This window comes from Ornithodoros turicata, chromosome 3 (assembly GCF_037126465.1).
Source record: "Ornithodoros turicata isolate Travis chromosome 3, ASM3712646v1, whole genome shotgun sequence".
Taxonomy (NCBI): Eukaryota; Metazoa; Arthropoda; class Arachnida; order Ixodida; family Argasidae; genus Ornithodoros; species Ornithodoros turicata.
This window is the reverse complement of record NC_088203.1, coordinates 99,153,122-99,167,166: the sequence shown is the minus strand read 5'-3', so window position 1 is coordinate 99,167,166 and position 14,045 is coordinate 99,153,122. Positions and strand designations below refer to the sequence as shown.

Genomic DNA, 14,045 nt, shown 5'->3' with positions numbered 1-14,045 from the left:
GGCATATACTTGCGTAGACTGTTGCATTTAGGAGACCATTCGCGAAGTTTAGTGACAATTTGCATTCCTGGGAGCAAATGTCGGGACTAAATGTTGGGTTAGGGGACTAAAATGGGGAGTAATTGCAGACTAGGGGAGTAGAAGCTGCAATTACTCCCCGTTTTACTCCTTTTTTTCTTAGAGTGTAGCTGAGGACGACGAACTATAACAAGGACCAGTTTGTGGTCCTTCAATGCTGTCCTAAGGATCAACGCAACACGTAAAGGGTCATTAAAAGTGCAAAAGTTTCTGCTCGCGGAATGAACGGATTAACCTCGACAGCAATACAAAAGGAACGCGTGATTCATTCGTCGCAGTTCACGCTTTCCCTCCCCCTTTCCTTCTGAAGAAGAGCGACAATACGGAGCAGCCTCCCATTGGTCTCCGTAAACGATTTCCCGCGACGATTGAACGCCCCCAGCGCTACCCCTACCACCTTGTTACGCCCCATGAGAAGGAGAAAATAAGGATGGAGTAAAGTGCGGATTCCTTCGCGCATAAAGCACGGACGACGCAGCGGATGAATCGCGTTCCTTCTGTATTGCTGTCAAGGTAACGGCAGCGTTCATTACGTCCCTTGCCCCTGCCCCTTGGAGGCTCACCACACTCAGCCATTCTGTAATCGCTCGTATGAACTGTGATAACCTGACTGGACCGGGTAAGGGTATGTAGTTGGGGATCGTGATGAAACGTCGCTTCATCTCCCGGTCCTTTTCAAGCTATACAAAGGGTTGGTAGAGAAAGTTACGACGAAAATTTGCTCGAGAGAAGCAGGTGCCGCTCATGCGTCACTTCGAGAACGGGCGATGAACGGGATGACGACATTGTTGCCACGCGTTGCCAGTGCATTGCCAAAGCTACTGGAAGGGTCCCTCGAAGCGCAGGGATCCCTCAGTGCAGAGCGAGAATACGGCGACCTCATAAACAGCCTGTGACATTGTCAGGTTGTTATCCTCGATTTCTCTTTCTTTTCTTTTTTATTTTATTTTATTATAAGGGAAACAGGTCGGCTATTTGCCTGGCTAGCCTTTACTTTTTCTCCCTTAGTTTTAATAAACATAGCCCCCACCCCACCCCCACCTCAGTAGAGAAATGAAGAACTAGAGACATCAGCAGCTTCGCGGCGCTAACACAGAACTAAAAAAAAGATCCGACAATATGCTCTAATGCTGCCAGGATGCCGAAAATTTCCGCTTCTCTGGAGGACACTGTATAGCAGATATTCAAAGCTTGCTCCAGGTCTTCATCTGGAATGTAGAAGGCCGCGCCCGATCTATCAGGCGTCACTGAGCCATCGGTGTATATTTGGCGACTTTGTCGGTGAGCTGAGCTAAGATGTTCCAGTGTGAGTTGATGGGCCACGACTATTCGCCGCTCCAACTGGCTGCTCGCCATCTAGCGGAGTTTCGCGGGGACCCAAATCTATGCAGCAACTTCCCTTCGTGTGCGATGAAGTTTCCCGGCTTACGGAACTCAAACAGCAGCAAGAACTGCTCAGTTCCGCAGTGAAAAAGCACTGCGGAGAAGAACGGAGAACTTCAATGCCGAGAAGGAGAAGAGAAAAAGATACTATCCCAAGAATGGCGTGAACGAAAACAACGAAGACAGCGCAAAACGACACGCGAGTTATGTTACTTGTGTCTCGTGGAAGAAGGCATGAAGCAGGTTGATTCACTGATCGGCAATCCTTTTCTCCGACATATTGAAGACGACGCGAGCGCTTGTACAGGTTGTTGGAGAGGCGAATAGAAACGTCGTTCTTTCGCAGGAGACTAGTGTTAGAGCAAATAGGGGATCTTCCAAGCGTCCACATCCCGGCGCATAGGACGGTGCGTAGGCCCTCCGGAAGGAATGGTCCCTTTCATGCGTGCAGTGGCACTGCCAAATGCAGACGCCGAGCAGTCCTCATTAATGCGACGAAGATATTTTTTTAATTTACTTATCAACTTATCAACTCATATTGTGACCTTCCATGCCTCGTGAAATGACCTTATCTGATCCTGAGGTGACTGTTGGGTTTGTGATATGCATGTTACGCCATGTCTGTAATTTTGAGGAACGAGTTCATGTGGGGTAGTTGGCCCGTATTCGCTAGAGAAGGAAGGCAGCCAGAGACAAGGGAAGACAGACTTGACGCAAAAACGGCTTACTAACAACTGACAGAATTTAATGCGACAGGAAACAAGGAAAACACAAGGGGAAGTGGCAGAAAAAAAATGGCTTGTTAGTCATGATCTTCCTGTTCGGTGGTCTAACAGCGCGTGTCGTACACGTAGCTAATCTCTTGTGGTGTGTAGCTAACAGCGACACGCGCTGTTAGACATCCGGGCAGGAAGATAATGACTAAGAAGTCAGTTTTTTCCTGTCACTTCCCCCTTGTGTTTTCCTGGTTTCCTGTCGCAACAGATTCTGCCGGTTGTTAGTAAGCAGCGGTTGCATGTTCTTCTGTAGCTAGTAATTTTGAGAATGGCGTCCATGGACATGCATTATTGTGTCACACCTAAGACCTGAATTATTATTCGCCCTATAGGATGATGGGCCGCAAATTAGGTGCCAAATTTCCTCATTTATTGTCAGTTCAATTGTCACTATTTGGTGCTGTTGATTGAGAGATCACGCAGGACGATCTTCCTACGAAGGCCACTGAAATCGTGCGTTTTCACTAAGAACCATGCCACGATTGTATTTTCTGTTGAACATGATGGAACGCTTCCTTCTTTCATCTTATTTTCTGTTCTTCGTCTCAGCCCGTGTCTTTCTTGTTTTTTTTTTTTTGTTTTTTTTTGCGCTGACACGCTAAAGTTGAACAACATTCCTTTCGCAGTGAATCACTAAGCAAGAGCGGATAAAAAATTATGCTCCATATAGCTTATCTGTGCTTTCCAAAGCAGCTGCAACGAAGTTTTCCGCATAAAAAAAAAATCTATTTGAAGCAGTTAGCAATATTACATTGGTACTGCAGTCGCAACACCTCTTCGTTGCGCAGGCGAGAAGGTTTTCTTTTTCTTTGTGCTCACGTCCCTTGGGCGTTTGAGTACCATCAGACAAACGATGTACTTTACTGAGAAAGTTTTCTAGTTGCACTTGGGAGAATGGGATACCTTATATGGAAAATGGCGCGTGAGTGTCGCCATGAGTCCACGTTGCACGGGTAGAGCCTGTTACAAGTCTTGCGCGTGAAGCCCAAGAATATACAGAAGGCTGTGGACAATGCACGTTAAAAAGAACTGAGAAGACAAACTAATAACGGAAGTGTAGCGAAACGCCTAACCTTTCTTTATAGAAAGAAAAGCCGTTTGTACTCAACACTGCGGTTAACTTTGCCCGACAAAATCGTGGATGCAGTACCTACAAGGACGATCGCTGTCGCCACATACGGATAATAATTAGGGAGTGACTTTTTCGGGTTAAATGCCTTTCTCAGATTCGGGGGGTAGAAATCGGGTGCTATTTTTAAGCCTGTACTTCGGGGAGAAATCGGGCGATAATTGTGCCTTCGAGTGTTATCGGATGTTTTGTTTCTCATCTTATCTATTAAGACCTTTCCTAATATTTCTTCTTTTTGTGTGTGTGTGTATGTGGGGGGTGGGGGGCACCCTGCCGGCACTAATCCCCGAAGGCATAGACAGCACCTTGGCCCAACATTGGGCCGACATTGCCAATATCAGACCAATATTGGGCCAAGATGTTGTTCTGCTTAGGAGTGCTGACACACATGGGTGTATTGCTGGGAACGTAAGTGACCCATTCTTACATGTGTTACATTTGTTCGTCTTCAGTGGAAACGTCACTTGAGGGTTTCATAGTGACTGGAATTCGGGGAGAAATCGGGTTTAACCCGAATTGGTCGGAGGTCAGTTCGGGGGGGGGGGGGGGGAATAACCGCGCGGAATCGGGTTTAACCCGAAAAAGTCACTCCCTAATAATAATGCTTGCTGGTCAGAAAGACCCCCATGAGCAGACGAAAATGACAGTGCTGACCATCTAACGGCGGATTCGACTGGTCGATCTGGAGCAAGCGCCCAAATCGGCTACGGAGCAACTTAATCCGACACCGAGGCACCAAATCCGAATCGAAAACTGAAAAACAATAGCGCTCCAGCGAAGAACCTGACGGAAGTCGTCGGCCGCGTCCGGGAAAACCGTAATGGCAGAAGGGCAAGGGCGAGCTGGTACATAATTACAACAGCGAAACCCGTCGAATCTGCCCAACATTTGCTGTTGCGCGGCCTTGGAAGATGCGGAAGTTACTACAGTGCTTCGTTGGAGTTCCGGCCTAATCCGAGCTTCCTCGGCGGGACAAGAAGGAGCACTCCATCGCGGAGCTAGTTGGTCTGAAACAATTCCAGTGAAACACGCGAATTCAATCCTCACCGACCAGCGAAACAGGCTTCCTCTGCCGCGGAGCAGAAAAAGCCGCTCCAAAATCGACCAGTCGAATTCGCCATAAGGACGCGTTTAGACAGATGCGGCAGAAGCGTATCGTGCCGACTTATCGCAACAAATCCCCTAAGACAGGGTGTCCCCCTCGGTAGCTCAGTCGGTAACGCGTTGGCTCGCTGAGTTCAAGATCGCGGGTTCAAACCGGGCCGAGGACGGTAGCAATGTGGGGGAGGTAAAACATTGCTTCCAGCACCGCGTGTGTCGGAGATTTCCGGCGCACGTCAAAAGGACCCCTGGTGGTCGAAATTAGCCGCAGTCCTACCCCGCGGCACGTGCAACATGTCGCGTACTATATAGGCATGCAGACGAACCTTACATGTAACATCATGGCACCATTATTAAAATATTAATGCGCTAATGCAAGGCAGACGATGCAGGTATACGATAAACGCGGTGGATAAGCATGGTGGTAGAAAGCAATGGTAAAGGACCTCACGCTGATCTTTTTCTTCTTTTTTTTTTTTCAGCATTGATGCTGCATGGGAGAAACTCCTGCATCTTTTTTAGCATGCTACATCGTTTATACCATCAGAAAATAACTGACTTGCCCTCCAAAACGTACGCAAGGCAAAAGAATTCAGGTTTATGCAACGATCTCACACTCCATACTGTGTCGACCAGTCACTCGGGCTTGAATGCTCGACCATCGCCCGCATTGCATAACATCGCATATTCCTCGTTCATTAGCTTTGAGCTTGTCTATCACGGCGTATCTTTCCGACGTGAATGAGACGTTTGATTTGAGTAATGCATGGACACTTACCGTATCGAAGGTGTCATGCGCATTATGCTGGCAGGTGCCATCTCCGGGTAGCTTGACGTAGGAGAAATAGCCGAGGAGAAACGCTGCTGACAGAAAGACCAGTCCCGGGTGGCGCCAGCGCTTCCGGGGTCGACGGGGAAATCCCATAATGCTGATGTCAGGACCTAGGTCCCGAAGAGGGCCCGCTAGCGGTCCCGGTTACAAGTGACGTCGGAGGCGACGAGGGCCTCCGGGCAGAAGGATCGCCCACTACACAGGCTGGTGCCAAACAGCATCTTTAACGAAGAGGGAGCCCTGTAAAAACAGAAAAGGAATTAAAAATAAGCGATAGGATCGATTAGATAGAGCAGACAGGGAAGACGTACTACCAGGCGATATTCTGGTAAGAATTCAATTCTCGAAGAAGGAAATACTCTGTATAGTTGGCGGAAACGCTACGTTGTTCCAGCCTCAGAACATCAGTTTATCTCTTGCCGGATCAGGGTGTTCCAATACCAGTACTTTGGATATCATAAAACGGATCGGTCAGATAACAGATAATTCCTCGTCTCGACGGACCACTTCGACAACCTGTGACGCTCTTAGTTTTTTGTGCATTGAGATTTTCGCACTTGAACTCTCCTGCACCGCTGCCTCTGGTGCCAAGTTCTGTGGTGATACCTTCATCTATTCCATTTCAAAGTATATAGATTTGTATAGTTTCCCTTTCTTCCTTTTTCCTCCGCCCTCATTTCCCTTCATTTGTTTTACATATAACGAGCTCTGAATAACGCGTCCTAGAGTAGCCAGGCCTGAGTGGCTTGGGAGTAACATCTCCATTTTTTTTTTCTTTTACAAATCAATGAATCAAAAAATGAGTTTTAGTGAATCGTTTTCACTCAAACGGTTCGCGGAAGGTATCGCGGAGTGTCAATGTAAAAGGGAAAGGGGGATAATGGCCCGTGATAACTTGTGGAGAAGTTTCGTAAGAACTAATGTAAACGAAAACATATTGGCATCTAATCTAGCAGAAATGCTAATCCAGACCAGGCATTACGACCACGTAAAAAATAGTTTTTTTTTGTAGTTCAAAGCTCAGAAACTAAAAAAGTATCAAAATCAAACCCACTCAATCAATGCACACCACCGATCGTCGGACGGAATTGACGTCAATTCTACTGCTTCTGTCGATCTGCGTGCTTTTTCTTTTTTTCTCCTTATTTTTCAGTCTGGCTGGGCCTCACTCATTTGCATACCGAACCAAGAAATTTTATTTTCCTTTTGAACGCGAACCGTTGGCCGGAAATGACGTCATTTCTGTTCCTTCGGTAGATGTACATTTTTTTTTTAAGCTTTTTCAAAAATCTATAGCTGGCCTTCACTGATTTGCATACCGAAATGCGATGTTTTACTTTCTTTCGGTCGCCGGCCTTATCATGCGAGAAGTTCAGCACGATGAAAGAAATATATCTTGGCACAGAAGGAATGGCGTATAACTCATGGCAGAAGAATTTATGAAAGCAGTCAAGGAAGAAGGCGGGGGAGGTCGATTGAGCCTGAAGCGACGAGGGCAACACGAAAGGGGCGGAGCTTTTCTTGAACCTTTGCACCAACACTGCGGGAGTTTTCCCCATTGAAGCGCATTGGTCTCAAAGGCGAACTTTAGCTGCCACGGCCGCATTTCGATTTCGACGAAGAAAGTATTTTGCGCAAAGCCTAGGTCTATGACATTTTTCGGATTTCTGCTCCACAGAAAGAGGGGGTGATCGATGTGAGGTGTGTCCCGGGGGTATTGAAATATGGTTCCTTCAAGAGAGCCTATGCCGCGGGAAAGCCGTCAAAAGAACACGCGCGCTCCGTCCTTTGGTTATTGGTAACCTGTAGTGTTTATGCTGGCTGAATCGACCGCGAAAATGTGTATGGCACCTGTAACGGCTCACTTTCATTTCCTATTTCGAAACCCATAACATACAACAAAAACAAAGATTAAAAAAAAAAGGCTGCATTCTTTGGTCACTGTGCCAAGCACATTTAAATGGGGGTAGCTTTATCTAGGGCAATCGTTGGCGGTAGATTTTTGCATTTTTTAAGTGCTATTAAAATTTTATGAAAGGCACATGAATGTTTTGTAAAATCGTTTGCCTTTTTTCTGCATACACAACTTCTGCGTGCTGTAAACACAGTCTGGCAATCACGTTGGGGTGGCACGTGGCCTATAGAGCCAAGGACGGATCTACACGATGGTTTGCACAACAAAGGTATCACTTTAATACAACAGAATTTTTCATGCATTGGTTCAACTGCGTACTATAATTGGGTAATTCTATTTTAAATCGACCAAGGTCTGCCGATGACATTTTTTTTATTTCAGTGAAAAAATAAAATGTTGTAAATGACCTTGAGCGAAGACGAAAGCAGGTTCCCGGGGCTTCCTACGATCAACCATGCCACAGATGGAGAGGGGGTAAGGTTGCGCCGCCTTCGCGACGTAATTTTTTCTCGCGACTTTCATTCGCGTCACAGCCCTTATAGCTAGCACACGTAAAGTCTGGGCACTCTAGTATACCTTTACGGAGTGAAAACGGTGTCACTTTAAAGGGACGCTGAACAAAAAATGCCAAAGTCAGCAGATATGGGAAAAATTGCACGTTTTCTAGCGGTCATAGCTCCTCGACAGCAGGTCACATATCCATAACTGAAGGATGCTTTGAATGCGCAATCTTTCCTCTATCGTTCAATATATAGAAAACCATTCTAACCCGTTTCGTTGCTGAAAGAGATGTCAGTCAAGTTAGGTGAGAGCAGAAAATTGCCGATGTTTGGTAGGGCATACCTCAGCCCCTGCAATACTTATTCCAATAATTTTGCGGTTACTGAAAGGCCAAAGCGTCCCCTAAGTCCAGCTGCAAAAATATGCTGCACTATTTTAGTAGGGTGAACGCAGCGAATTTTTCTCTCTGCCCAGGTCTCACCGTTGCGACCTTCACTCCGACCACACTTTCGAGTGGCACGCCATCGTGCGTTTCCCATTTCACAGGGTCTTCGATCACTCTGATGTTGCATTGATTCCCGCCGATGACACTTAGTTGTGGACACGTCCACGTCGGCATTCTTATTTACGTGCAACATTTTTACATGCCGTTGCGAGACCAACTGATGGCGTCTATCTATTATACCGCAGTGACTGAGAGTGGAGTACTGACTGACGTTACGTAGCTGAGTATAGCAACAACTTTTGAAACAGTGTTGTCAATGCTGCACAAGGTGCGAATTTTTTAATTAAATTTAAATTTTGGAAGCGCTGAGAGTGGATGACTGCTGGAGGTGCCGTCTTTATTCCAGCCGCAAAAAGAAGTAACACATTGCATAGGTATCATGCCTTTCTGCGATGGAAATTATCGTGACATCTATTTGTGACATATATTAATAAAAAAGAATGAACGACGCGATCTCACGACAAGGATTCACCCTGTCTGGCGTGGCGCAACTTTGCTCTTTATTGACCAAATCCTGTCTAAGTGACCAAATAATGAAGGGGCTCAGGGGATGCATATGCTACCTATGCAATGTAACCGGACGGTTTTTTGTTACTTCTTTTTGCAGCTGTAATAAAGACGGCACCTCCAGCAATGAGCCACTTAGTAGCACTATCCCAGTACATAATTTTTTTAAGCACGCACCCTGTGCAGTATTAACAAAACTGCTGCAAAAGTTGTTGTTATACTCGGCTACATATCGCGAGTCAGTATTCCGCTCTCAGTTGCTGCGGCATAATGGGCAGACGCCATCTGTTGTCCTCGGAACGGCATATAAAAGGGTTGCAGGTAAATAAGAATGCAGACGTGGACATGTACACAACTAAGTGTCATCGGCGGGAGACCGAAGGCCCTGTGAAATGGGAAACGCGCGATGGCGTGCCACTCGAAAGTGGAGTCTGAGTGAAGGCCGCAACGGCGAAATCTGGGCACACAGAAAAATTCGCTGCGTTAACCCTACTAAAATAGTGCAACATATTTTTGCAGCTGGATTTAAGGGATACGTTGGCCTTTCAGTAACCGCAAAATTATTGGAATAAGTACTGCAGGGGCTGAGGTATGCCATACCAAACATCGGCAATTTTCTGCTCTCACCTAACTTTACTGACATCTCCTTTGGCAACAAAACACGTTAGAATGGTTATCCATATATTGAACAATAGCGGAAAGATTGAACATTAAAAGCATACTTCATTTATGAATATGTGACTTACCGTCGAGGAGCAATGAGCGCTAGAAAACGTGAAATTTTTGTCATATCTGCTGACTTTGGCATTTTTTCTTCAGCGTCCCTTTAAAGTGACACCGTTTTCACTCCGTACGGTATACTAGAGTGCCCATACTTTACATGTGCTGCGAATGAAGTGGCATCAGTAAGGCTGCAAAGTCGCGAGAAAAAATTCTGTCGCGAAGACGGCGCCACCTCCCCCCTCTCCATCTGTGGACTGGTTGATCGTAGCAAGCTCGGGGAACCTGCTTTCGACAACATATATTTTTTTCAGTGAAATCAGAAAATGTCATCGGCGGACCTTGGTCGATTTAAAATGGAATTACCCAATTTTGACAGGAGTAGAAGTGCGCTGACTCGCTGATGCATGACTGCCAAGAGAACAATACCTGAGATAGGGTATCGAGACAATTTTTCTGCGTGTTTCCTCCCTGTCTCTGGGATCGTCCTCGTTGCATGCGTTTTATAACCTGTGTAGCCGTGTCATGTTGATCAGACATGCACAAGAGCTCAAAAAGTCGTTTGTAGAACCGAAAAGGTTACTGTACATAAAACTACGCTTGGTACTTGATATATAGGTATTGTCGTTCTTCATGCTACAAACTCAAGGCCATTACTGCATCGTCAGAACTGAAGAACAAACCAGAACACGATGGAAATTGATGTTCTGAGGCTGGAACACAGAAGAAAGGACAACACAACAAACAAGACCTCAAGTGCCTAAGAACAATGAACGAAGGTAGTCACTGAAAAGGCTAGTCAGCTGTAGGACTCGAACCCACATCTTCTGGATTGCCGGCTGCTTTCATCCTTCTTTCAACAAACCAGAAGTTACGTGTTGTGATCATTCGTGGATGAGAACATCAAGCGAAACTGAAGAACTGGCTGTCCCGAAATGGGCACTGTAACATTGCTTTGCAAGACATCTCTCGCCGCTGAGCCAATGGAAACAAACGCCGAAGGAGAGGTTCGTTCGCTACAATAACTTTGCTTCATGCCCGTGTGTGGTTTCGAGTACGCCTACATAGAGAGAATCCTCTGCAGGAAATGGTTCGTTGGTAAGTGGTGCCAGCACGCAACCGAACGTGTGTGCATCCTCGTAGTTGCGGGCACGCAACTGTGCATTTTTCTGCGTTCCATTTTGTACAGCTGTCAAAGACATTGTCGCTATAATTCTACTCTGCTAATAGCCTCCCGGTAATACGTATGATAATCAATCAATACATACATCTCTTTCTACGTTCTAGGTATATCTACGTTCCCTGTAGAACAAATTCAGCGCATTACAGCGAAGTTTCCGAGACTCAGCAGTGGAGCCGGTGAGGAAAGACGACGTCTTATTGGATAGCAACTAATTTTGTCCTACTCCACTAAAGGCGTTCATCTCTAAGTTAGCGTGGATTAATGAACTTGCGCATGGCGTTGACACTTGCGTGGACATCCCTGGCTTACGGATGCGTTTCATCATGTTGAAGCCATGAGGGTTTATCGACGGTCGCTGAAACGGCCGCAAATATAGTCTCCCTTCGGGTTCATTCATCCTTCACTGTAACCTAAAGCCGCGAGCAGTGGCTTGCTGGGCATATCAGAGTCCAGGAAAAGGGATGGCGCGTTCTCAGTACTTTATAGTGAGCTGTGAGCTTTTCAGAACGTATTGGGGATCAGCATGAGAGTGGTACAATGATTCGTCGGATGACGAATCAACTATTTGCTATGTTTATTTTCCCACACAAACCAAACAATGTCGCTCCTTGGAGTGAAGGACGCTGCACAAGTTAGGGACTTCACACAACGTCAAGCATCATGAAATTTTTTTCTTAAAATATGGTTGCTTCACGAATTACAGAAGGTTTCTTTTTGTTGGTTTCGCGCGCACGCTTATTTACTATTTAATCTGCTGGCGTCGGCTTTTTCGACCAACGTAAAGCTCAATTCGCGCAAAACGTGCATAAGAGAAGAAAAGTGAAAATCTTGAGATCCGGTGAAGGCATGGATTGAAGGAAAATGCTCAGGTTGAGAGCTACAGGTATATCGAACAGAGACTGTCCTTCCACTGCTGGACAGTAGAAGAACAGCCTTTGTTCGAAATATCGGTGGCTCTCGAACTGAGACTTTTGTTCCAACGTTAATGGATTATTAATCGTGAATGGAGCGGCCTTCCACAGTGGCTAGTCATCCTTACGGACCACACCATATTTAAACAGGAACTGCCAGGTTGTGACACAAGCTCTTGTCCTCTTCTCTGACCTCTGGAGCTAACGACTTACTACGGCTCTCTTGTGTCTCTAGGGGAATTAGGAGAGGGTTACCGGTTCTCTCGAGCACAGCTTTGACCCCCGAATGTATTGCGCAAAGTACAATTAGTTCCTTCCGACCTCCATTTGGCAAACACGATCACTGGAAATGGAGTGCATGCCAGCAGTGTGTGGCTCCTTAGCAGTGTCACTCCATCTAATCTGCCCGAAAGGACAGCTACTGGCCAGTTAGGTCATATTCGCGGGACGAAGTCTTGCTTGATCAGATTTGACTGTCGCATTTAGTGCAGCTTTAAATTCCTGGATTCAGCTGTTTTCTCCAAGTCGGGGACGGAGGCTTATTCGCCTAAACTCTTGTGGCCCATCAGCACCTTCTGCCTGACAGGCTTAGAGCGCTCGCCGGACTTGAGCATTGGTCTGATCATATGGGGCGAGGTGATTTGAGGTGGAAGAAGACAAATACCTATACAGGGTGTCTCAGAAAACGTGTCACTGAATTCTAATAAAAAAACTACACCACATAGAATCATGCGGTCAACGCCATTTTTCCTTACTAGGTTTTTGCCACCTCCTGATGTGCATGTCATGTAACCTAAGTTTAATCATGTACATTTTTGCAAAGTGAACTCAGAAAGTTGCAAAGTAAAGGTCACTTTTTTACCCTACCAACATGAAGAGCGTACCGAATTTACTCAAATTCATGATAATTGACAGTGATGTTCAGAATCTATCCTATCGGGAAAAATAGCCGAACATCATGCTTCTCAGGGCACTTGAGTATAACGCGCGATGACTTTTTGAGCGCAATCGCTGTCAGTGCGACGAAAGGAGGTTTGAAACCCAGCACACAGAGTGATAGTAGAAAAAGTGACAGTTCCTGAAATTGGGAGAGGGAAGGTATATGGTCCCAGCCGAAGCCGGTCGCGATAAGCTATGTCTGTGTTATCTCTTTCTACCATGCCGGTGTGGCCTGGGTTTCCAACCTCCTTTCGTCAGACTGACAATTATTTCGCTGAAAAATCCGTTGTGCTCTATCCTCTGCAAGCCCCGTACAGCATGACTTTCGGCTATTTTTTTACGATACGATAGCTCCACAATATTCCTGTCAATTATCATCAGTTTGAGTAAATTTGTCACGCTCTTCACATTGGTGGGGTAAAAAAGTGACTTTTACTCGGCAAATTTTCGAGTTCAGTTCGCAAAAATTTACATAATTAAACTTAGGTTACATAACAAGCATATCAGGAGGTGGCATAAATCTAGTAAGAACAAATGCCGTTGACCGGATGATTCTATATGTGGCGTAGTTTTTTTAATTAAAATTCAATGACACGTTTTCTGGGACACCCTGTATAATTGGTCCCTACATCCGACGATCCGCCTGCTAAGAAATCACTTATGTATAAAAGTCAATAAGTATGTATGTACGTGTGGGCGCGCACTATGGAGCCGATGAAACAAGCTCCATCAGGAAGGCTTGTTGTTGAGGATATCTTACGGCTATCTTACGGATATCTTACGGACCACCTGTGACACCCTCCATTTTGAAGCCAGGATCGCTCATCTCAAAGCGCTCCATTAACCTCTTTATAATGAATTGAATTAGCTAATTCGTGAGCTAATGTAAATCTAGCAAAGCGTATTAGTTGTATAAGAGTTGTTTAAAGTTGTTATATAACAGTATGCATGAGACAGTCAACATCAGAGCGAGAGCGTTTAGAATAACGCATGCTCCAACGCTCTTTTGCGCACTTTGTACGTTCACACATACAAACTAGATGTTGATGATGATGATTGAAAGAAAAAAATGGGGATTGTAGCCCTCATCACGAGGGCCGGCTACCCCAGATCACCTAAGGGAAGGAATGCCAGACACATCCACTCACACCCACTGGAGATGTCGCGAAGCGGTGACGAACGCCACAGACAGGGTCATAGCCCGTCTAACAGCTTGGTGTCCCTTAAAAACTGCGTAACGGCTCGCAAAGCTGGCAGTTGAGCGCTCGTCGGCCATGGGCCCAGCACCTTCTGCACTCCGAAGGGTCGATTGTCAAGCCGGCCTAACGCGGCTATACAAGTCTGTCACGACACTCAGAGTATCTTGGGCACATAACTATAATATATTCGACGTCTAGAAACTAGAAAGTTTGCCGATTTCACAGACATCAGCGGTGGTGAAACAAGCCGTGCGGTTGTCACGGTCCAGCAGGGCGACCGTACATACTTAGAGCAGAGACGGAGTCCAACCCATGAGCTCATTAGTGGAATGGACGACACTGATCCCAGCCCTTGGTCCCTTCATT

At 46.0% G+C, this 14,045-nt stretch overlaps 1 protein-coding gene and 1 long non-coding RNA gene across 3 annotated transcripts in view; one reads left to right on the top strand and one right to left on the bottom strand.

The window, feature by feature from the left end:
• Positions 1 to 14,045, bottom strand: part of LOC135388964 (sodium/potassium/calcium exchanger Nckx30C-like) — a 174,711-nt gene that overhangs the window by 87,288 nt on the left and 73,378 nt on the right. For both annotated transcript variants that reach the window (XM_064618854.1, XM_064618855.1), the window contains exon 2: positions 5,246 to 5,539. In XM_064618854.1, coding sequence (XP_064474924.1) covers positions 5,246 to 5,392 — 147 coding nt within the window. In that variant the 5' untranslated portion in view covers positions 5,393 to 5,539. The remainder of the gene's footprint in view (positions 1 to 5,245; positions 5,540 to 14,045) is intronic.
• Positions 1 to 14,045, top strand: part of LOC135388966 (uncharacterized) — a 162,962-nt gene that overhangs the window by 97,003 nt on the left and 51,914 nt on the right. The window lies entirely within an intron of this gene.